This window comes from Ciona intestinalis, chromosome 7 (assembly GCF_000224145.3).
Source record: "Ciona intestinalis chromosome 7, KH, whole genome shotgun sequence".
Lineage (NCBI taxonomy): Eukaryota > Metazoa > Chordata > Ascidiacea > Phlebobranchia > Cionidae > Ciona > Ciona intestinalis.
In genome coordinates, this window is record NC_020172.2 from 3,626,455 (window position 1) to 3,650,299 (window position 23,845).

The 23,845-nt window shown below is 34.3% G+C and overlaps 5 protein-coding genes and 1 long non-coding RNA gene across 8 annotated transcripts in view; 2 read left to right on the forward strand and 4 right to left on the reverse strand.

The window, feature by feature from the left end:
- Positions 1–294: 294 nt before the first annotated feature.
- Positions 295–2,422, forward strand: LOC100185969 (ubiquitin carboxyl-terminal hydrolase 30-like). Its single transcript, XM_002131122.4, has one exon. The coding sequence runs from the start codon at positions 387–389 to the stop codon at positions 1,848–1,850; it is 1,464 nt and encodes a 487-aa protein (XP_002131158.1). The 5' UTR covers positions 295–386; the 3' UTR covers positions 1,851–2,422.
- On the forward strand, positions 2,364–7,301 carry LOC100183606 (molybdopterin synthase catalytic subunit). Of its 3 annotated transcripts, none has more exons than XR_003396030.1 (5): positions 2,364–4,133; positions 4,436–4,557; positions 5,132–5,369; positions 6,118–6,226; positions 6,589–6,701. XR_003396030.1 is itself a non-coding variant. In XM_004226171.4 (5 exons), the coding sequence occupies exons 3-5, from the start codon at positions 5,273–5,275 to the stop codon at positions 6,779–6,781; spliced, it is 444 nt and encodes a 147-aa protein (XP_004226219.1). In that variant the 5' UTR covers positions 4,012–4,133; positions 4,436–4,557; positions 5,132–5,272; the 3' UTR covers positions 6,782–7,301. The 3 variants fall into 3 exon arrangements, 2 of the variants coding, with proteins under 2 accessions (XP_004226219.1, XP_002131137.1); XM_004226171.4 differs by having other exon boundaries at positions 4,012–4,133; positions 6,073–6,226; positions 6,589–7,301; XM_002131101.4 differs by having other exon boundaries at positions 4,012–4,133; positions 6,589–7,301.
- Positions 7,302–7,769: 468 nt separating this feature from the next.
- On the reverse strand, positions 7,770–10,795 carry LOC100180459 (sulfotransferase 1C2-like). The gene is made up of 7 exons (XM_002130789.4): positions 10,400–10,795; positions 10,147–10,260; positions 9,844–9,953; positions 9,428–9,572; positions 8,985–9,100; positions 8,580–8,730; positions 7,770–8,285 (listed from the first exon to the last, which is right to left on the reverse strand). The coding sequence occupies exons 1-7, from the start codon at positions 10,695–10,697 to the stop codon at positions 8,173–8,175; spliced, it is 1,047 nt and encodes a 348-aa protein (XP_002130825.1). The 5' UTR covers positions 10,698–10,795; the 3' UTR covers positions 7,770–8,172.
- A 4,605-nt stretch (positions 10,796–15,400) lies between these two features.
- On the reverse strand, positions 15,401–20,654 carry LOC100182905 (sodium-coupled monocarboxylate transporter 2-like). Its single transcript, XM_002130577.5, has 14 exons — positions 20,470–20,654; positions 19,838–19,948; positions 19,291–19,381; positions 19,114–19,231; positions 18,989–19,056; positions 18,665–18,819; positions 17,939–18,079; positions 17,757–17,886; positions 17,606–17,694; positions 17,382–17,485; positions 16,861–17,021; positions 16,231–16,549; positions 16,013–16,161; positions 15,401–15,540 (listed from the first exon to the last, which is right to left on the reverse strand). Exons 1-14 carry the CDS (start codon positions 20,613–20,615, stop codon positions 15,487–15,489), a joined length of 1,836 nt encoding a protein of 611 aa, XP_002130613.2. The 5' UTR covers positions 20,616–20,654; the 3' UTR covers positions 15,401–15,486.
- A 1,227-nt stretch (positions 20,655–21,881) lies between these two features.
- Positions 21,882–23,845, reverse strand: part of LOC104265850 (sodium-coupled monocarboxylate transporter 2-like) — a 5,479-nt gene continuing 3,515 nt past the window's right edge. The window contains exons 12-14 of the mRNA XM_026835187.1: positions 22,799–23,117; positions 22,580–22,725; positions 21,882–22,167 (exon numbers count right to left, since the gene is read on the reverse strand). Of these exons, the coding sequence (XP_026690988.1) occupies positions 22,114–22,167; positions 22,580–22,725; positions 22,799–23,117 (519 nt within the window). The 3' untranslated portion in view covers positions 21,882–22,113. The remainder of the gene's footprint in view (positions 22,168–22,579; positions 22,726–22,798; positions 23,118–23,845) is intronic.
- On the reverse strand, positions 23,365–23,789 carry LOC113474379. Its single transcript, XR_003396038.1, has 2 exons — positions 23,487–23,789; positions 23,365–23,425 (listed from the first exon to the last, which is right to left on the reverse strand). It is a non-coding gene; the product is annotated as an uncharacterized LOC113474379 (long non-coding RNA).

Genomic DNA, 23,845 nt, shown 5'->3' on the forward strand with positions numbered 1-23,845 from the left:
TGTTTAAACTGATTATACATGCTGCGTAGCCCAAATGAGTTGTAAAATCGTAAAGTCCACAATTTAAGTCAGCCAGAAAATCTGCATTTTGAACCTAATTAAAAAGTTACAGCAATTAAGAAAAACACTTGTATCGAATTTGGTAAATTTTATGAACTATTTGAAATTTATTTTAATGTGTTATAAACTAAAACTGTGTTAATTTAGTATAAACGTCGGTAAAAATAATAGCAATCTTACTTGAATGTTAGTACTGTTATAATAAAGCCCATTTTCCATTTGTAGGTGCTATACTGAACAACTGATTTAAAGTTACATACATTTTAAAAAAGATGTAATTTATTCTGTAATTGTGACTTTACTTGTATAATATATGACAACGAAAAATGTTCACAAATGGAAGGTGGATTTTGTCACTCACTGTTTTCAGTGGAATTTTTCTTGCTTGGTTATCATGGTACAACAAGCGTACCAGTAGAAATTATGAAAGAAAACGCAAAAACAAGAAATTAAAGTACGTAGTGCCAGGTTTATTAAACGTTGGGAACACATGTTTTATGAACGTTGTCTTGCAAAGTTTAGCATCTACTAGCAAGCTGTACATTGCGTTTCAAAAATCTCCAAAATCGGTAAAACCGGTCAGTGCACAAGATTCATTATGTGAAATAATAAAGGTGTTGAATACAGGCTCCGATGTCAATTACTACGACCCATCTAATTTGTTGCTTGTATTAAAACAACTGGGATGGCATATTTCAATGGATGAGCACGACGCACATGAATTTTTTCATGTTTTGTTGAGCACGCTGAATGAAGAAATGGAAGTTAAAAAAACTGAATGCACGATAATGAATGCTGTAAATGGAGAAAATAGATTGTTTAATGTTAAACAGAGATGCATACAAGATGTTAACGTGCTTCAAAATAATTCTACTTCTAATATTAATTTGTATGGAATTTTTCGTGGATTGCTTTCAATAAGACTTAAATGTGTTTCATGTGGCCAAAAAACTCCAGTTAAGTTTGATGGGTTTGACAGTTTAAGCTTGCCAATACCTGAAACCTCAGTTTGGATAGGAAGAACTACTATGTCAGAATGTTTGAAGCAATTTTTTGCAGCTGAAGTTGTAAAATCTGTTGATTGTGATGCTTGTACCCAGCTCGCAAATTCTGAAAGTACAAAAAAGAAAATCCAAAGAAAAAAATTAAACACCGACAGTTTAAACATAAACAAAATTTCTGAAAAACTGTGGAGAAATTATTATTCACGTGATGAAAGAAAGACTGGTATTGCACAAACTAAGATAAAGTCTAATTTTAAACGAGAAGTCATGCTTGCAAAGTTGCCACAGTGTTTAACTTTTCATCTTCAACGTTTAGTTTGGAAACATGGGTTTCCTGTGAAAAATCACACCCACGTTCAATTCGAGGAGTTTTTGAACCTCAGCGAATTTTTATTTTCAACAAACTTGCAACGCAAGACTACAAGTTGTGCTGTGAGGAAACCTAATCCACTAATATTAAAATTATTATCAAATAATAACTCTCGCTCTAATAATTTTAAGACACTTAACCACTGTGGTTTACTTGGTGGTTTTTCTGATAATGTAAAACACTGTAAACCTCAAAACGCTTGGTATAAATTATGCGCTGTAGTTGTGCATATTGGTAGCTGGACGGAAAGTGGACATTATGTTGCTTACCGCAGAGTGCAGACTGAAACTTTTAATGTTAGTAAAAGTAAATGGGTCTTTACATCTGATACTGTAGTGCGACCTGCAAGCCTCAGTGAAGTCCTATCTTCCCCTGCATATATGTTATTCTATGAAAGAGTGCCTTTTGTTAATTAATGGTAACACTTAAATATTTGGTGTTTTGGCTATTTTTTTAAGCTGTGTAGCAGGGGCTTATTCAATAAGATCAAAAGAGTGTTTTTTGTGCGAAATCTTGCACAAAATAACCTTGATTTATTGCACCATACACCCACTTTTGGCGAGTAGCTTAAAAAATGCTTAAATAATAGAATTGGACCCCCTCGTTGTAAGTTTCAGGGTATGTCTTGCTGTGTATCAGTGTATATATAACATTACATTATTTCCTTTGTCAATTCGCCAGTAAAAAATATTTCTTTATTAATTACACCTATTTGTATATTATAAATAAAAGTTGACCCCTTGTTTTTGTGCAATATGTACATTACATGCACTAAAATATTATTTAATTATTTTATTTAATAGTTTTTGTTTTATCCAGATGTGGTGTTGTGTGTAAATTGAGCTTAGAACTATTTATTTATTATTAGCGTACTGTACTGCTGCTAAAAATATCATCACTAGTCTGTAAAGATTATCCACTGACATTGATAAGATTACACTTTCAATGACCTCCTAATATGTTAATAATAATTGATTTTTCTGTAAAAGGTTTAGTAGGTCATATTCATAAAATGTTTTTATTAAAAAAAAAAAATTTTTTGGTAAATAAGAAAATGAGGTTAATTAAGCCTTTGTTATTTGTTCATTGGGAAAGAGCTTTGGCAAAAACAATTCAGTTTCCGATTACAACCAAAATTCAAAAATCGCTATTCAGTCAGTACTTGGAGAAAAAGAAAGATGAAAAAGAAGTGCCTCTACCTGGAAAATGTAACTTGCCTGCTGTTAGTATACCAGAAACTTTTAATGAATCTGCCAAAGCATTTCTAAAAATGCAGAATAAATCTGTAAATGAAGTTGCGATTAATCTTTTAAACTACTTGTCTTCTAGAAGGACGCAAATTAAAAGGTCAGAGAAAAAGAAAAATTTTAAAAGTCCTTCGGGAAATAAATTTACAAGTTTACAAGAAAAACTGGAAGTTATAGAAATGTTGGAAAACCAGGAAGATTTTCAAATAAAAGGTTTAAAAACACAAGAACTGCAGGATATCGTGTGGAAGCGTGTGTTATATAATCATGAAAATACTGCAGCTTTTTTATTGGCAAGAAGTGCTGGTTGTTATGCTTCTGCATTTCGAGTGTTAAGTAATTTAAAAAATGATGTTGAAGATTTTAATCCCAAAAGCATTTTAGATGTGGGTTCAGGAACAGGAACAAATATGTGGGCAGCAAATAGTCTTTGGAAAGATTCCTTGAAGCAGTATGTGTGCGTAGATGTGTCAGATCAAATGAACAAACTTTCGCATTATATTGTAACAGCTGGAGATTTAAACGCCCCCCCACCAAGCGGCGTTTTTATACGTAGGTTTCTGCCGGTTTCTTTTAAATCTGTTTATGACATTGTAATTGCTTCATATACACTGTCAGAATTGCCTACTTCAAAAGAAAGACTAACTCTGCTCAAACTTTTGTGGGAGAAAACATCACAATATTTAGTTCTAATTGAGTATGGTAACTTCAATGGTTTTCAAATTATTATGGAAGCCAGGAATCTTCTGTTAAGGGGTATGGAAGGTAATAACGATGATAAACCATGGAAATCTTGGCAGAAAGATGCTTCTGTAGTAATACCATGCCCACATAGTAAACCGTGTCCAGTTTGGGCTAAAAAAGATACATGTACATTCAGTCAAACTTATAATGTTCCTGGTTTTGCAAAAGCGCTGAACAAAAAACAAACTATCAAGGAACAGTTTACTTTTGTTGTGTTTGAGAAAAACTCTAACAGTAATATGAACAAGTTGCCACGAATTATACGTGGTCCTTTTACCCAGAAAACATGCGTAAACTGCTTCGTTTGTAACAAAGATGGAGCATTGGAAAATATTCAAATTCATAAAAATGTTCACGGAGCTGGTTTGAAAACTATCGTAAAAAAGTGCAAGCAAGGAGACTATTTTCCCCTTGAAAATTTGGACCAAGTAATAAATTAAACTAGCAACAGTTAAATTTTTCCACCCAAGGTACAAGGTTAACCAATTCAGTGCAAAATTTTTGTAATTAGAACTGATATTTTCTAGGAAGAAATATTAAAATACTTTCCACCAATTTCTGCTAGTGGTTCAATTTTTCTTTGTTTAACATAATATTTTTGTAACAGAACTTAGGATTCAGTTCAAAAGACTATAATACAGTGTATTACAGGTATTATGGTATTGTGTTAATTGATAAGCTGCTCGTAGAATGGGAAAAAACGTACAGGTAAACATAATGTATATAGATATATAAAATATTTATGGATATGTAGGTTTAGCTAAAAATCTAGTAATCTTAAATCCACCATTGTTAAATGCATAATAAACTGTTGCCTTGTGTTCTTATCATTTTTATAACTATTTAGTTTTTAAATATATATATATATATTGTATATATATATATATATATATATACAGTTTTTTTTTTATTTAAGTTTAAACTGTATATTCATAGAACATTAAAAATTAAACCCAAATATTAAATTTTTATTTTTTCTACTTCTTGTTTATTACTTAAATTTTTATCAGGTTAATATCAAGTTTTTTGCAAAGAGTCGAGAATTAGTTGGAATTGAATCAGAACAACTTATTTTACCACAAGACATTACTTCATTTCAATTGATTGAAACTATTAATTCAAAATATCCAAGGTACAATACAAGTCAATTTTTATGCCGTGTTTTTCAGCTAAAACGGTGACAGTTATTACCAGCTGTTCTAACCGCAAATTTTTTATAATGCTATGCAATGGATAATAATCCAAATATGCAGCTAAAGTACACCAACTGTAAAAACATGCCTTTAATAGCTTTATTTGTCCATGTACTTTAAGACCGTGATATTTAGTTAACTATGTAGCATTGGTGCAAAAATTTTTTTTAAGACGCAAAATAGTACAGTAATCTCTATGAAAGAAATCCAATTTATTAGTTGTACTGTTTACTGATTAATGCAGGGTAGACCTGCCACTTTAGCTCTGACGCCTAAAAATCCTATTCTATTCTTTGTGGGTAAGTAAGGTCCTTGTCACGAACCTGGGATTTAGGCCAGGTTTGGCCCAACAACTAGAGATCTCATTTGAGTTTTTCATGCGACCGGTGCCGCTCCATCTCGGACTCCATCGCCAACACAGACCAACCAACTCCATCTGCGGCACACAATACAACTAAACTTTTATTTTCGACTATATGAATATTGGACTCATTAAAACAACTTAATTTTTAGGTTATCTGATCTTCAAGGGTGTTTTACGCTCGCTGTCAACGGAGAATATATCAAAACTGACGAATCGTATTCCATTTTATTGACTGATCAAAGCGAGATTGCAGTTATACCGCCGCTCAGTGGTGGTTAATTTCCTCAATAATGAACGACATCGTTTTCACCAACGATGCGCTTAATGTTCAGGCTGCTGTTGATAAAGTTTCATCTGAAACTTGTGGGGCTGTTTCCATATTTTTAGGTAAGTTAAGAATATAATTGGGTGAGGGAAGATGGGACACCTTTTTATTCTATTTTCTCATCTTATTTGGTGGTAAACAAAGAACATTCAAAGAATCATGTAACAGTATTTTCGCAACTCTCATAAGACCGTTGTTAATTGTTTTAAACACGGTCATGATATTGAAATATTATGTTCTAAAGGTGTCCCATCTTACCCCACAGTAGTATAATAATATTTGTTTTTTAATTTATTTGTCTCTATAATAACTTTTATTTGTCTTTTCAATTGCATTAAAGAAGTTTAGAAATATTTTAAAGCAAAGTCAAGATATAGTGACAAAACAGCAGTTGTTAAAACAGCTATCTGTTTTTCTGAGCACTGTAGCAAAGTGGTTAGTCTGCCTGCCCCAAAACCAAGTTTATAGTTCAAGGCTCACGCTTCTACGTTTGTAGGTGTATATGTCTTTAAGCAAGACATTTAACGGAAATTACTTCAACCCAGTGGTCACTTATGAGTTGTCTTGCAAACAAAATAGGAACATGCTCAGAAAATAATTACCAACAAGTTCAAAAATGTTGGATATTAGAAAATATATTTTTCCTGGTAGCAGTAGTAGAACAGAAACAGGCTGCAGGCACGTACATAAAATACCCACCATTTTTACACAGGTAAAATATAAAATTTTTTCTCTTTTCACGAATACCGGAATTTTTATTTCTAGGTACCACACGTAATCATTTTAACGGTAAGAAAGTTTTACGATTAGATTATGAATGTTATGGACAAATGGCTCACAAAGAACTGGAAAAAATTTGCGAACGCTTGAGAGAAAAATGGCCCGACATTCTACATATATTAATCCATCACCGATTAGGGTATGTATGTTTTAACATTACTGTATGTACTATTTTGCAAACTTTTTCTTGTATTTTTATTTTTTAACGGCTTATCACTATAAAAAAACATAGTGTATTTCTGACAGCCATCTGGCAACATTTCCTGATGAAGTTTTGCCAGATGGCAAACAAAATTTTGGAAATACAGTACATTTTTTGGCTACCAGATGAGCCGTTGAAAAATTGTTTCTTTCTATGTGGGTAAGTCCCGCAGCATTGCACGCCATAGGCCTTAGGATTTAGGCCTAATTGACCCATTACCCCAACACTGGGGCGCTACTGCATGGACCTTCCCAGTTTAAGGAGAAAGATTGTTTACATTATTGTTTAATTTTCTTTAGGTCAGTGCCTGTAAAAGAGTCCAGCGTTCTCATTGCAATATCATCACCTCATAGGGTAGATGCAATGGCAGCCACTCAGTATTGCATTGATAACCTCAAGGCAAAAGTCCCAATTTGGAAAAAAGAAGTTTACGATGATGGTACAAATGAATGGATGGAAAATAACGAGTGTTCTTGGAAATCTACTTCGTAATTTTACTTTCCAGACCTCATTTTTCTTTCTTTTTTGATTATCAGTAATTCATTGAGTCATTATTTTTATCATTATTGGGTCTATACTAAGTCTAATCTATATGGGTGTTTAGGCCAATCCTGGACTTTTTAAGGCTAAAGTTGGCCCTTTTTCCCAACACACAGAGCAATAGACCAACTCTGGCCTAAACGATCAGTCACTTGTTCATCACATTTTTTTTATTGATTAATTTTTCAATGGACTTATCATGCCATTGTCATATTCAAATGCACCACTGTTTGTTTTTCTGGTAAGAAAAATATTATGTAGAAAATTTAATATTTTTACTAAAAAATGATTTTTTTTAACACTTATATTGTAACAAGTTTTGCAAGACTGACACATGTAGTAGTGTCAGATATTTGAATTTTGATTATTTTAATCATATGACAGTTGACACCACCACATAGGCACAAAACTGCCGATTCATTTCATCAGTGTATTTCACTTTTGTCGATCAAAGAAAATTGTAAAAAGAAAATTTTGTATTTTTTTATTTGCAATTCTATGGGGTCTAGGTGTCTGTGGAAGACCTAAGATTTATAACAGGCTTATCCAATACACTGAGACATTTTTTCTCAGTATGGCGTAGGATTTGAACAAGGAATTTGTTACCATTAGGTTCTAGCACAAACCACTGCACCAAAATTCGTTCGGTAGGTGGAGCCCGTAAGCAACAATGAATTAAATAGCTCATCTATTTGTATTTTGATTGAGAGCTAAAGGTGTTTTATTATCCCAATATAAACCACTTGTCTTCTTGATCATACAATGTTACTGTTTAATTAGTAGACGGCTTAACTTCTATATTGGTCACACCACTAATCCAAGTAAAGTAAATAAACAATCTTCGCGTGGCGAGACAACAGAAGTCGCTATCTCACAGTTGTTCCGTTTTATACACCTCGTACCAGCTTTCGAGTTATCACGTACGCAACTTTGCAGAAACTGCTGCAATGTAGTGTATTTACCATTTTTTCTAGCTGGAAATCATTTAGCAATCTTTCTATAGCTTCTTAAATGCATTTCTAATAAAACACTGGTCTACGAGTTTAAAGTAATACTTTTATTTCTCATTTTTAGGTGGTTTTTATTAAATACAAGAAAAAGTAAGATCAAACTACATATATTAATGAAAGTGTCGTCTCTACTAACTAAAGCAAACAATTGCTACCATTAAAATTTTGATGTACTGTTCATTTCATTCCGCTCTGAAATGATTGGCGTATATGCATTTGACACTTTTGCGTGCTCAACCAAAAGTGAGAGAACACAGTGCAATTGGAACTGATTGTCGCGCGTAGGATGTACAGCGAATAACTTTGAAGCAATTACTTTAGAATGAAGAGCAATTAAGGCTCATATGTAAACTTTAGGTCAGTGTGGCCCAGTTTTTCTTGGATTTTTGCGTCAATCATTTCGGACTGGGCGACCGTCAAGTGATTTTTCCAATCGCCGACTTCGCCTGAATAGAAAATTAAACATTTAGAAATGATCGAAAAAATATCATATAGTAGGGTGGTAGGAATTGGCACACTCAAGCTCATTTTCGATTTTAATAGCCGATAACACTATCAATTGGAATTAACGTGCTCTCTATATTTGTAGGAATACTGTTGAATAACCCTGTAACATTTTTGTTTGCCGTTTATCATTAAATAGGAAACCAAAAAATAAATCATCCCACATTACCCCTGATTATCCCAATTTTCCCCAAATTGCTTTATATAGAAAATATCATATTTTTTCCCATTTATACCTTTTCTGTAAAAATCAAGTTTCTTTTCGATCTGAGCCGATTGCCTTCTCATTGTGTTAAAGGATGTTTCGTGTACAACTTCATCCAAGTCAGATTCGGAGATTGGGATATCAAGGAAATCGGCAATTTTTTGAATTTCTTTCACCGGGTCCTGAATAAAAAATACGTTAAAATCGTGACAAAAGCTATAATAATGTGGGGTAAGATGGGATACCATTATAGCTGATAATGTTTCATGTTTCCTATTTGTGTGCTCAACAATTAACATCATTTTTTATTCGTGGGTCCACGGTTGTATATTTCTTTGATTGTTTTTGTATACTACTAAATGGGACAAGAAAATTATTAAAAACATGTACCATCTTACCCCGACTATATATTTATTTTTAAAGTGAGAACATGTACCTTTTTCATGTCTTCATAAACGACAAAGAGAACGTTTTCGTCTTCTTTGTGCTGGTACCATGATAGCAGGTAGTCAGGATACCATTCTCCGACTTTAGATGCCAAAGGCTGTTGGCCTAAAAGTATAAACGCGAATTAGAAATTTGGCGAAATCGCTGCTATACCATTATGGGCGTATGAGGGCTGCTTGGGCAAGACATAGACACTTAACAGAAATTGCATCAATCCAACATCGCTTATTGTTTTCTAAATTATTCTCCATATATTTAAAAAAAAATCAAAAGAATAATTATCACGAAGTCGCATACGTGGTAACTCGTAAGCAAGCACGAGGTGTATAAAACAGAACACCCGTGTTATAACGAATGACTTTTCCCCACCACGCCGGAATAAAACAAGTTGTTTATTTTTCTATTTAACCCGTAAGTGTTATAGATATATACCTTGTGTGTAAACTTCAATAAACTCTTCCCACGTTCTTGGATACAGTGATTTTACAAGCTCATGGTTCTTTGGAACTGGCAATTTCTTCGCCATGTTGTACCAAGAAACAATCTGATCTTTTGGGTTGCGGATCGGGCAAATTATCTGAAAAGAATTTTTGCTTAATTTTTTTTTAGAGTTTCCAATGTTTAACACGCGCATTCTATAAGTACTGTAGAATTTAATATGGGATACAGTTAGAAGTTAATTCCCATATTTTCTGATCGTGTTTTAAACAATTTAACAACGCTCTTTTGGAGTCGTGATTACTACCAAATGGGACGAAAAAAGAGAACAAAAACTTGTCTCACCTTACCCCGCCCCACCCTATTATACACTGTTTAACGTATTAACAGAACTTGATAAATATAGATACCTTGGCGCCGCTGCCTTTAATTCGTTTCATGTTTAACAACTTCGCAGGAATGTGTGTTGCAAGAATGCGCCTCTTCCACGGCAGTTTATCTAGAACTTCGAACTTCACCGCTATAGGTTTTAAATATAGTCAGTTTTTAATACATTTTAACAAATTTTATCATATTCGATAATTTCTGCTATTTTTTTCTCAAAAAAAAATAAAATGATATTTTTTTCATAAAAAATAGTTATGTATCTTTATTTCTACAAATACTATTCCGGCACTAAAAATAATTAGGCCTAAGTAATTAATAAAACTTACGTGTCCCTGTTTCAAGGTAAACAAGAAAGGCGTGCAGATTCTTGTACATCTCCATAGCCTGGGGATTCTGTCTGTAAATAAGGTGGCTGACTATATTTCTTACCCATGTCGTCCCTGGAAAGAAATTTTAAAATCATATTTTGTATAATTTTTAATAAATATTAAATATTTCATGTAAAATATAGGTTACTTTTTATAAAAAATAAGTTACTTTTATAAACATTAAGTATTGCAAGTAAAAAGTTTTAGTTACCGGTTTTAGCATAAGCTGCTATGATAACATCATTTTTCCACGGCATCCAGTTTTCGTAAGCCCATCGCGTTGTCTCGGTGCTGCTGCCCATCCACATTCTGTAGCCTCGCCATTCGTTGATTTTTACATCAGTTTGCTCCTTCAGAAAATACTCGATAAATTCGGACAGATCTGGTCGTTCGTCTTCAGAAATGTAATCTGTAGCAGCAGCTAACAGAGCAGCAAGAGCCTGTTTGTTCATTGTTGGCCGAATGCAGCCGAGGTAACATAGTTGACCAATACTGTCAAGGGCTCCCATATTTATTTGATAAATTCGTTTTAGTTTATTGCTAAAATATACTCAGCCGACCTTAGTAAAAAAAACTACTTTTAAAATTTGTAACAAAAAATCTGTTCTAGTTATTATCGCAAAGTTAAAGTCACTTTGTAATTGCAAAATCTAGAATGATTTAGTTGGCCGAAACCCCTTGCTTATAAAACCCAGCGAGCTTTGTTTTTCTCATGACTAATTTTCTCGAAAACATGACTTGTGTTTGCTTACGATAACCCCAACGACCGTCACCCTACTTGAAAAATAGGCTTTCATAAAATATCGCGTGAGCCAGCACACTCTAACCTTTGCACCCCGTTCGCCCTCTGCGTGTTTTAACCTTTTACACAACAGTTTTATTTGACGTTCATGCGCGTAATCGATGGGTCGTTTGCAATTATTTGCTGTTCTTATCTAAGTTATTTAAACCATTGCCACATGTATGCAGCAACGACGGTGCCCGCAGACTTTATATAAGCTATGGTGTTTTATCAACAATTTGTTTCATTCTATGTGTTTGTCTAGTTAGATTATCAGCAGCCTTGTTATTTCGGTGGTAAAATATATCATAATGCATTCATTCCAAGAAATTTTCAAACCACTCAAAGACAAACATTTTATAGCCTAAGTATGTTTGTACTTTAAGACCTAACAGGCGTTTTACACAGGCTGTAGCATATTTTCTAAAAATTAAAAACAAAAAAAACAACTTTATTTTAACCTTAAAAATATTTTAAAATAATTTTTTCAAAATAAAATAATTTTTTTTGACCTTCAAAAATAACTTTACTTTAACCTTCAAAATAATTAAAAATAAATTTTTTAAGCTAAATAATAGGCTATAAACTTTTTTGACCTTTAAAAATAATTTTATTTTAACCTTCAAAAAAAGTGTAACATTTTGTTGCTTTGAAAAGGAATATTGTGGTTTCATTACAGGTGTATACAACAGTAAAGACTAAAAATATCTGCTATATTAAGGGTAAGTAGTACACTGAACACGTGTTGGCATCATTGGCAAACATTTAGGCCATAAAACGTTTATATTTAGACCCTTGTCGACTGTAAACTTATTTAAAAGCAGTAAAATTTAAAAATAACCAACATTCTTAGTTTTATGTTATTATAAAAAAATGTTTAAAGTCTTGGTAAAGCGTACATTTTTGTTTTTTTAGTAAATGAATTTTAACTTATACCTACGCAAATAGAGTTGTTACATCACGCATCAGCGTTATCAACTATTATAAATTACCCGTCGAGCTAATGAGCAAACAACCCAGAAAAATGTCTGAATGATCAGTTGTTTGTTTACCAAGTATTAATATCTATTCCAGCATTAAGTATTATGTTTTGTGACGTCAGAATGGTGTGACGTGTCCTGAATGATCAACAGCATGTATCAGCTAAGTGTGAATGACTCGACAATTTTTCGGAGTTTACTAACGGCAGCTATAATGATAAAATGTTGCTTGTCAGCAGTTTTAACAACGATCAACATTCCGAGAATTCATTGTAGTACGAACTATGTTTATTTGTTGTACAATCATCAAGTAGTAAGGAGAAAATGGATAGTGATAGGCAGCTAGGGAATAGGTACGGCTGTTATGATAAAAATATACCGGTTATGCTAAACTAAAGCGTTAGTCAAAGTACAAAGATATCCTGGAAATTCAGTCTCAAAACCTCAATGACGTAAATTCAACGATGACTAAACCAGGTCTTAGCGGTTAAGGGCAAACTTTAATAAATGTTCAGGCTTTTCGAAGTTAAAAAACAGCGTGTTTAATTTATCGCCGGTTCCTTGATATTCACTCATACATTGACGTGTAATTATTTGCACCCTTTAAAAATCACGACTCCAGTCATGTCGTCAAATACTGTTCCGGACATAGCTTCCTTTCTAAAAAGCAATGCAAATATTTTATATAAATATTTCGCCATGTAACGCTATAGCTCTTTGAATAGTTGTGACACTGCGTAATTTGTACACCATCATCATGATTCGGCAGGAAGTTATTTACTCGTCGCGGTAAAGCAGTTTATAACATGATAAATATTGCGCTATATAGTTTGTATTTTAGCTTTATGAATAACGCTTATATAGATGACTGCCAATGCAGACTGCCCATCGTGTTAACTGGGAAGCAGTTACTCTTAAATGTCTCATTGGCAGATTTGAACATATACAGACACTGTTATATAGTACTATGGGGTAAGATGGGATACCGTTAGCACCTAAAGTCAATATTTTCTGATCGATTTTAACAACTAATCAATAGCGGATTTGAACATATACAGGCAGTGTTATATGCTGGTAATCACGCTCATTTAAGGTCCCGGGCTATATGGTTTTATAAATCTGTAAATAGTCTTTGTTTACCACCAAATGAAAACAGAATGAAACCATTATTCATCTTGCCCCACCCTATGTACCGGCGCCGTGGCTTAGTGGTTTAGGCGCCTGCATCGAAACCAAAGCGTCCCCGATTCGATGCTTGATGGCGATACTAATACTGATTGGCGCATGTGTCCTTGGTCAAGTCACTTAACAGCCATTGCTCAAACCCAGCGGTCCTTAATGGGTTTGTCCAAATTGTAAGCAAAATCAAATAAAAATCATACACAAAGTTGAAAAGTGTGGTAACTCGTAAGAACACGAGGATAAAAAACTGGTGCCAATAATACGCGTATGAATGTGGTGTAGCGGTACCGGTCACACAGAGGCTTAAACGGGCTTTCCGAGTGTTTGGGTAACGGGCCAAATGTGACCTAAATCCCAGGTCATTGACAAGGACCTCACTCATGAAAGAATAAAAAATTACCTCACTCTACTGTATACACTATTGTTCTTTTGCACACAATATCTTTCGATTGCGGATAGAGCACTCCGGTCTAACCTATGGTTCACGTGCCCTAAATGTAAACAGTAAATATAACGTGCAACATATATTACCCGGCTTTTGGTAAGTGCTATGCGATGTATGGTAGGTGGCTGAGTAGATAGTTGCAATATCAATATTTTTTTAACCCCAAGAAATACATCATGTAAATATATAACCTTGAAAATTATCAATTAATAATTTAGTATTGCCGACTGCTGCATACAGTGAAGCTTTTATAATAAGTTGGCTTACTACAAATACAGTTTATCTGGATTGGCCCATGTCTGAACTTGCTATAATCATTAATCGAGAAAAGTAAATATATATTTTTAAACCAAAATCAACTTTTGAACTTTGTAAAGGGTTTGTCAATACAAAAATAACCGCAAAATTTGACATCAAGCCTTTTTTTAATTACATATTGCTGCAACATATACTTTGTGCAGCTTCCGCGGCAAACATTCAGTTTTTTTATTATAAAATCATTAATAAATAACAACAAGAACCAATATTAGAGCGAAAATATTTTAATAGCAAACAATTTTTTTTTATGGAAATAATTAATTTGTTGGCAACGATGGGATTCGAACCGGAGCATTAATATGAATGCGGCTTATAAGCATATTACATATATATAACCCTATATAGTCTGTTGTCCGTTACGCATATGACATTTTTACAACGTATAAATTAAGGAGCAGGTTGTATGCTTCGCCTGCAGTAGAAAATCACTTAATTAGAACCTGTGATATTCAAATCTACGCCATCGAAATAAAAACGGGCTTCCGACCACTCGCCCACAAGGCCCCAACTTTGTGTAGTAGGGTGGGAAAAGATGGGACACCTTTAACACATAATACCCAAATATCCTGATCATGTTTTGAACAATTAACAACGGTTCGTTTTATAGTTCGTTAAATGTTCTTTGTTTACGACCTAATGGTAAGAGAAAATAGAGTGAAAAGGTGTTCCTTCTTCCCCCAACCTACTATAAGTAAACTTACATTTTCTATAATTACGCGGAAAATAACGTATGCCTATTACACTGCAAAACACGAAAACAGTTTTAAGCGTTAAAGAGGTAGAGGTTAGCCAGTCTTAGTTTACATTTCAACACACGGTGCAAACATCGTGCAGTTCGTATCTTCTTTGTGTACTTTTTTTATAAGGATATGGCCCATTTATACAGAGAATGTTTTCGTGGCTGACAAAATGCATTCGCTGCGGACATTATGCTTGGTGTGGCTATGAGGACCATAAGTTAATCGTTACCCAAAACTTCTCTACGCTTGAGTAAAAATATGCACTCAATACGTTTGTCTACCTTTTTGTTAAGTTTATTTCAAAATATTTTATTTCGCTATTTATAATAAGCATCGGTGACATTTCTTGTCTCACATTCCCAACACATATATATATTATAATGCATTTTATTTGTACAGATTGGTTACCTATATTTGTCGCCTATATGTTGATATGACCACTTGCGTGTGCTGATACCGGATGCCATCTTATTACAGTTAACGCCACTTTATATAGCATCGAATGAATGTAACTGTTTTATTGAGAACTATGCCATTATGACAAGGCAATGTCATCACAGGTGTTCTGTTACTCACAAGTTACCACATATGTAACTTTGCTGCGGGTGCTTATCGATGGAATATGAACCAACATCAACAGTAGCCGAATTGTCCGAATGATCGATAAAACAACTGCGGCAGGAGACTCGCATGGTAAATAATTCAAAGCAGAACGACTCGCGAGCGGCACCCCGAGAAAAAAACTACTAAAACAAGCACTAACTCATTCAAGCGTATATCATCATATTATTTAAAACCATATATAAATATATCGGCACATAAACAGAAATATAAAAATTTCCTCTACGAATTTTACAGTTTGTCGTCTTGAAACCGTGGGTTTACTTCTCCTTCGACGTGAAATATCTACAATTAAAAGCATATTGAACAACATGATGCATACCCATAAATTAAACAAAGTTAAACCTAATCGTTATTAAACCAAACATTTGGAAACCCGCATATTCATTATATGACCCTAAGAATTTTAAATATCATTTACAGTCAACATGTAGCGTTAACCCTAATTTCCTATTCTATGTTTATTTGTTCATTCATTCTATATTGTTGGGCACGTAATGATCGTTTGATGTTGAGCACGTTATAGGCCGCTTAGTAAAAAGGTAGTTTGTTTTGTCTGTACAAAGGCAACATGCACTAACGAAGTAAATAATCACCCACAAGTAACATACTTAGTAATTCGTGAGCTGGCACGAGGTGTATGAAACAGAACACCCATGTTATTCCGGCCACTGAAAGATAAAGTAAAAAATTTTTTAAAGTTTAAATAGTTTAGTCACTTTGGGCACATATTGTTTCTCTGTGTTTTCCAGTATACCTGATCAGCGTTTTGTTGTTTTAATATGTCATGGTCCACTCCACACCACAACATTCTTCGAACTTTCTCAGGAACCCACTTAAACAACCAATGATCAAAAAATCGATAAATTAACTTTGGGTCAACTTCTTTGCGAGTTTTATAACCACCTAAAAATGTCAAATGCAACACAAAATCAAATGAAAAACCAAACAATATGAATCATCTATTCGACTTACCTGTTGCTAAACTGACGATCACTCCGACAAGAATTACAAAGCAAAAGCCAAAAGCGCTGTAGTACATGTATGACATAGCATACAAATCAGCAACTGGAGGACGTGTCGTTGCAAGAACAGGACTTAAAGTTGTCGTATTAATTAATTGTCCAAACGCTGTCGTCGTCATGGCTTGTGAAGAGTTTGCTACCAAGTTGGAACTCACTGCACAGCTCAGTGGAAGCGCATTGGCGAATTTCGCTGGCGGTGGGTATGATTTGCTGCCAACAAACACCCAGACGTTCATAGCTATTCCAACGACAACGCCACATAACGCACCCTTTAAAAGTACACAATAAATTATAGCTTTCTCCATTGTCAAATATTTAACACAAGAGAGTAGAGCTCTAATGAGTGGGCACGTGTATTGCTACTTCATTAAGAAATATAATAATATACAATCCAAAATTCTAACAAGAACAACCCTTCGACGAAAATGGTTATATTGGGGCACTACGTGGCTAATAAGTCTAAAACGTCAGTTCTGTGGTCAGTCAGCAGACAGTCGGCTATTAGCTTCGACAGTGAGAATGTGGTATGTTGGGCTGTATATTATAAGAGGCATGCATCAAATAACATCCGTATACTTACAATTGAATTAACAAATGGGAAGAGAATACCAATGCTAAACAATCCGACCAGTGGCCCACCTAGTAGTCCGAGAATGCTGATAGCAGCTTGAAGTATTGCCCCAAGTTTAGAGGCAAGGTAAGCAAACAATATAAGGAGAAGACCGTAAAATATGACCAAACCTAAAATTTTAAGTAAATTGAAATGATTTTCAAACATAAATATTTTTTGCATTAGTGAAAAATCCTCCAGTTTGTTAAACATTAGGCTAGTGGAAAGTTTAAAAGGTTAATGGTTTGGGTTATTGATTATACACAAAATTTAAATACATATGGGTCATTGTGTGTTTATGACTGATAACAAATCTTCCGGTCTGTTATAGATTAACCTAAAAAAAGTGTTAGAGGTTGGTAATTAGGAGTTATAATGGTTTACTTATACAGTTAGTAGTTGGTCGTTATGTTTAACGGTATTCAGATAATTTAGTAAGAGGATTATTTACTGACAGTTTGGCACCTTTATTTTTTATATTTAATACGTACCCATGGATATGTAAGCGTAAGTCTTTTCCGTCCAGGGAAATATCGGTTTTAGAAAGTCATGGACGGTGACGCTTGCCAGTGCAGTGATTGCGGTAGAGACGGTACTAAGATATTTGTTTCGTAATTATTTTAAATTAATAAATTGTTTAAATCTTTAAATTTTGGTAAATTTTTCAGCTTTTGTAAATTAAAAAAAAAATTAAACTAAGTTCATGCCATTTTACCTGAGGCTTCCAGAAAATATACTTGAAAGAAATACACCAGGCATACCAGGGTTGTCTTTGAATATTTCAAGAACCATAACTGGTAGCAGCTGCATATATTATTAAACTTAATATTTATACAATTAAATACAATATCAATCTTGTTTCTTACCGCATCTCGCATTTTAACTTGTCCTGTGGTCAAAGGGTCACAATCTTTGTAGTAAGCATAAAGAACAATGCCAGTCATGATTGCAAGACTATTGAGAAACACCAAGCCGAACCAGTTTAAAAGGGCAGCTCTATAGATAGAATTTATAAGTGTTTGTAAGTTGAATCGAAAACTAAGCTGACATTTTGGCATCTTTTGCCGATCTGCATGATAGATAGCGTTGAACTTGAGATTGGTTGACTGCGTATAGCCCAGCTACAAATACAGATCCCCCAACAGTCAGTGACCAAACGCTATGTCGAACTCTTGGGTCTGGATCAAAACTAAAAGCAAATGAGTTATTAAATACGTTGATTGAAATTGTCTAGTTTTAGTACGTGCTCATTCATTGGACCTCTGCTCTCTTAATGATGATATTTACTATGACTGCAACTTACAGAGATAGTTTTTTGCCGAATCGGTCATTAGGAAATACGTAACATTGCTGTCATATCCAAACAATCACGTAACACGCTTTGACGTTCAGCCTCATGCTGCTACTATAATATGCAAACTAAACACCGGATACGAGTCATATGTCAGTTAATATTCAGAAACTAGAAACATCATGAAAATATATTTATAGTAAGGTGGGGGAAGATGAGACACCTTTTTATTCAATTTTCTCGTCCCATTTGATTAAACACGATCGTGATATTTGGATATTACGTGCTAAAGGTGCCCCGTCTTCCCCAACCATTCGTGGTACACAACTGTGAAAATAGTTTACTAAACCGCTATATGCTAAAATATTCGGTATAAGTAATACGCTGATAACGTATATAAGGTTTCACATACTTTGCGAAATCTATGCTCAAATATACGATGTATAAGTGATACGCGGATTACGTATATATTGTAACACATACTTTGCGAATTCTATTCTTCCACCCATCTTACTAAGATTCCAAGCGTTTGCAAATCCACCAAGCTTAATGGATCCTTGGATAAGAATGGAAATAAATCCGACCAACATTACCACGGCTTGTAATGCATCTGTCCATATTACGCCTTTCAATCCACCCTTGTGAAAATACGTTCATTTTAATTTTACTTTTTCCAACCGGTGACCAATATTTTGCTGGTTTATTCTAGAAGTGACCCATTACCCCTAAATGGACAATTACCCCAACATTGGTTATTGCTATGGACGTACAAACAAGAATTAAAATCAAACGTATTCACATACATACCAAACAGCTGTATAAGATGCACACGGCTCCAGTCGATACGACAGATAACCACAAGTTAAAACCAGTTACTGTAAAAGAAATAATGTCACCAGAAAAAACACGTTAGTCTTAATGTTGCCACCTACCACTACTTAGAGCAAGAGACGGAGCATAAATGACGATCCCACCGTATAGTATTGTCTGGACCATGAACAAGAAAGTCGCGGTGAGGCGCACGGCTCTGTTGAACCTTTTTTCAAGATACTGAAAACGATTTATTTAGTTGAATGAAAGATAATCATTAAGCACATCATACAGCATACCTCGTATACGGTGGTAAGCCCCATGTTATAAAACACAGGAATAAATACTTCCGCCGTAACAGTCAATGCGATCAGCATTCCGATCATTAACCTGGAAATTTCTAATCTTACTTACATGCTATTTATAGTACTGTGGAGTAAGATTGAACACTTGTTGGCACCCAGGTATAAATCTTATATTTCTTGACCGTGTTTTAAACAATTAAAAACCCCGCTTATATATATATATATATATATATAGGTTTAGGTAGTATACTGTGGGGGAAGATGGGACACTTTTGCACATAACATCCAAATGGTCTGATCGTGTTTTAAACAACGGTATATTGGAGTCGTGAGAATACAGTTTTATAATTCTTTTAGTGTTCTTTGTTTTCTACTAAATGGGACGAAAAAGTATAATAAAAATATGTCCCATCTTCCCCCACCCTACTATAATATGTCGATATTCTACGTTTACTACCAAATGGGACGGGAAAAGTAAATGAAAACATGTCTCATATGACTCCACCCTACTATGTAGGTGTAATAAACCATTAATACTTACCAAGCATACATTGTACCGAACCTGTAAACCTCAACCGGTGTTCCAAGAACTGTCACGGCGGACATAAAGCTTACTGAAAGTGAAAACGCCACAGGAAAAGGACTCATTGATCTACAAAGAGAATAAAATTAAACCTGTAAAGTCGGGCCGATATAATTTCAAATTTTACCGATATAATTTCAAAAATGTCTCATTATGCAATTTTTATATTATTGTGTGCATAATAGTTTTGCGTAAAAGCCTAATTGTACTTCTATAAAAGTCAAAACGCCAGCGACATATATGCGGTTAATAATAATTTTGTACTACTAGAACTTTTTGACACTCTTGTTTCAAATTCTGCGTATTAAGAAATATAGTATTTTAGGGTAAGATGGGATACTGTTAGCACGTAAAATCTATATTTCCGATGTGTTTTGAACAATAAACAACGGTCCATGCACACTAGGGGAATCGAGAGCATATCGTTATATAATTCTTTATGACTGTTCTTTGTTCACACCCAAAAGTTGCGGGGCTATATGATTAATTAGTGCGTTCCATTTTCCCACACCCCACTATACTACAATAATATATATATAACCGCGTGTGTTATCGGTTCCTTTGATAAAACATTCTTAGAACTAGCCCACCTTCCAGCAAGTAAATATTCTTCGGTGTTTTTCTTTCGACGATCCCGAATTGCAAAGTATAATCCAATGATTGTAGAAACAGCCAACATCGTGGCGAAAACTACGTAATCACCAATTGAAAACGTTCGCATTGTTATTACAGCCATTACGAACTAATTAACTTAAACTAAATACCACAAGTTAAGTCATGGGTTAAATTGCATACATTTTAAACTTATATTTTGTGGTTTGACTACTAGACCAAAATATGGTACATTTCCTAATAAAATGTACAACTGCAAAATTCGTTGTATTTCGGAAATGATTCTCTCTGCAATTTGGCATCTTGTGTTGTTATTATAACATTTCTGGTCTTTAAATACTTTTAATTTGTTTCCGCTCTGCAACATTTGACTGCGAGTTGAACTACATCATACACTGTAGTTCGATGTGCAATTGCTACCATATCGCTTGTAACAGCGCTGTAAGTCTGTAGGTAAAGAATTATCAAGATTTGCTGTGACGCCTCGGAAACACTATCGAAACTGACTTTCGCTTTTTGCTCCTATAGTCTGCAAAGCTATAGTATTCTTTAAGCGCACTATACACTGTTGTTAAAAATGCTTTGCTTAAAATGCTTTTCTGATTAAACCGTCCTTTTCCCTCTTTTGCAATTTTAATTTAACCCCAAAACATAGTTTAAATCAAACGACTATATTTTTATACATGGTTGAAAGAAACAAAATCCGCTTTATACGTTCTCTTCCGCTATCTTTTATACTTCCTATACGTATATGCGTCAATGTACTGTGACTGGGAATCGTGCTATGATAAAAGCCACAATCTTAATATGGTTATAAAATGACTCGCGTCTATACCTGTTGTTTATCGCCCTGATGATGCTAGGAAGAACATAAAAAAAGTAATCTCTAATGCTAGAAATTTCGGAAAATTGAACCTGCTGTACCTAAACGCTGCGATGTTTTTGTAAAACTACTTTGTTATGGAGGGGACATGTGACATTTGCGTCAGTATTTTGGGGATCATGTGATATTTGAGTCAGTGGATTATCCTTTTATCTTGTATTTGATCAAGGTAAGGCCCGTTCGTCTATGTAAATTGACTATTGTTTTGTTACAATGTCTTTCATCGGACTAAATATTTTTCTTTTAGTTTAAAGCGTTAAGCTAAATGAGAGCTCATATTTTATTGTTTCTATTAGAAGTTTAACTTAAAAATAATTGAACATGAATGGCTTGTTTGTCTGGTAGGTGTTTGGACCTCCCTTTTTTTCTTCCAGTTCAATGTAAATAAGTTTTAACTGTAAGAGAGTTTTAACAACTGTTGTTTTGTCGCTATATCCTGCCTTTTCGTTTAAAATATTTTTAAATCTTCGCTACCGTAATCGAAGAGAAAAATAAAGTTTTATGATATAGGCCTACTCGGAGTCACACAATAAAACGAATCATTAATAACTTGCCAATTAAGTTTGAACATGTTTTTCATTTTTTTAAAGTTTAAACATTTATTTTAAAATATTTTGATTTGAAAATATTGAGCAACATGTGCTCAGTGTCCCGTCTTGCCCCACTCTATTCTTTTTTCGCTATTCATAAAAGCATTAGTAAGCGAATATCATCGTATTTTCTTCTTTAAAGATAAACTTTAAACTTTGTCATCTTGAAACCGGGGGTTTATTTTCCCTTCAATGTGGGATACCTGCAATCAAAAACATTGAACACATCCAATAAAAATAGAATAACGTTAAAACTTAAATATGGATCCAAACAGTGAAAAACTTTCTGAATTTATAACCTTAATATTATATTATAACCTTATGCATTTTAATTGTAAAGTAAATTAGTAACCAGACACTGATTAATAAAGTATTCGGCACAATTAATATAGGAGGATCGGGGAAGACGAGACCCCTCTAGCAAATAATATCCAAAAATCCTAATGGTGTTTTAAACAATTACCAACAGTCTATACGAGTCGTGACGATACGGTTTTATAATACTTTGATTGTTCTTTGTTTTCTACCGATTGGGACACGAAAGTAGAATGAAAGGGTGTTCCATGTCCCCCCACCCTACTATACAACAGTTTGTAGCTGCAATGCAAATTATACCTTTTCTGTTTGTTGTTTTATTATGTCATGATCCGCTCCACACCACAACATTCTTCGAACTTTCTCAGGAATCCACTTAAACAACCAATGATCAAAGAATCGGTAAATTAACCTTGGGTCAACTTCTTTGCGAGTTTTATAACCACCTAAAAATGTCAAGTGTAGAATCAAATGCACAAAGTCGACTGAAAAACAACATGAATCATTCATTCGACTTACCTGTTGCTAAACTGACGATCACTCCGACAAGAACTACAAAGCAAAAGCCAAAAGCGCTGTAGTACATGTATGACATAGCATACAAATCAGCAACTGGAGGACGTGTCGTTGCAAGAACAGGACTTAAAGTTGTTGTATTAATTAATTGTCCAAACGCTGTCGTCGTCATGGCTTGTGAAGAGTTTGCTACCAAGTTGGAACTCACTGCACAGCTCAGTGGAAGCGCATCGGCGAATTTCGCTGGCGGTGGATATGATTTGCTGCCAACAAACACCCAGACGTTCATAGCTATTCCAACGAAAAGACCAAACAATGAGCCCTGTGAAATAACAAACAATGTAAATATAACAGAACATAATACAGTAGGGTGGGGGAAGATGGGACACCTTTAACCTTTATTTTCTCGCCCCGTTTAGTAGTAAACAAAGAACATTCAAGAAATTATAAAACTATATGCCCATGACTTTCATTGACCGTCAGTAATTGTTTAAAACACGATCAGGATATTTAGATATTATGTGCTAAAGGTGTCCTATAACCGCCAAGCTTCTATGACAGTTAATTTCTTTTATTGTTGCCGCATTAGACAACGCATCCCTTTTGATTTGTTTATTAACGGATGGTTTTCTGTATAACAAAATAAGAACGATTAAATAACGCAACGTTAAAGGAACAACAAAGTACTTACAAACTGTTTGCGGCTATTAATATGATACCATCATTTTGGATTTAATAACTTATACATCTGGAATAGGAAAGAATAATTGGTGAAACGATAAACTTAAAGCGAATATATAAAGCTGGCTGTAAACTAAACGTGCATACTAAACTTAAAGTCAATGCAACTACAACTAAAGGACGTATAGGAAACCAAGGAAGTAAGCCAAACCCGAGTGATGCGGGCGGCGCTGATTGGCTAGACGTTAGAGCACATAAACTTAAAGGCACATAAACTAAAACTTAAACGCACGAACGCAAATACAGCACGCTTCATTGAACTTATATACGATTAACGGTAAATCAAATGCGGTAACAAAGTAGGTTCGA

Excerpts from the sequence above, each read along its gene's own strand:
- LOC100183606 (XM_004226171.4), top strand. The coding sequence starts at position 5,273 with ATGAACGACATCGTTTTCACCAACGATGCGCTTAATGTTCAGGCTGCT. Across the intron at positions 5,370-6,072 it reads GGCTGTTTCCATATTTTTAG|GTACCACACGTAATCATTTT; the intron begins GTAAGTTAAGAA and ends TTTTATTTCTAG. Across the intron at positions 6,227-6,588 it reads TTAATCCATCACCGATTAGG|GTCAGTGCCTGTAAAAGAGT; the intron begins GTATGTATGTTT and ends AATTTTCTTTAG.
- LOC100182905 (XM_002130577.5), bottom strand. The coding sequence starts at position 20,615 with ATGGCTGTAATAACAATGCGAACGTTTTCAATTGGTGATTACGTAGTT. Across the intron at positions 19,232-19,290 it reads GGCTTACCACCGTATACGAG|TATCTTGAAAAAAGGTTCAA; the intron begins GTATGCTGTATG and ends AATCGTTTTCAG. Across the intron at positions 16,162-16,230 it reads GATCGTCAGTTTAGCAACAG|GTGGTTATAAAACTCGCAAA; the intron begins GTAAGTCGAATA and ends TGACATTTTTAG.
- LOC100185969 (XM_002131122.4), top strand. The coding sequence starts at position 387 with ATGTTCACAAATGGAAGGTGGATTTTGTCACTCACTGTTTTCAGTGGA.
- LOC100180459 (XM_002130789.4), bottom strand. The coding sequence starts at position 10,697 with ATGGGAGCCCTTGACAGTATTGGTCAACTATGTTACCTCGGCTGCATT. Across the intron at positions 10,261-10,399 it reads AGCAGCTTATGCTAAAACCG|GGACGACATGGGTAAGAAAT; the intron begins GTAACTAAAACT and ends ATTTCTTTCCAG. Across the intron at positions 9,101-9,427 it reads TATTGAAGTTTACACACAAG|GCCAACAGCCTTTGGCATCT; the intron begins GTATATATCTAT and ends TTATACTTTTAG.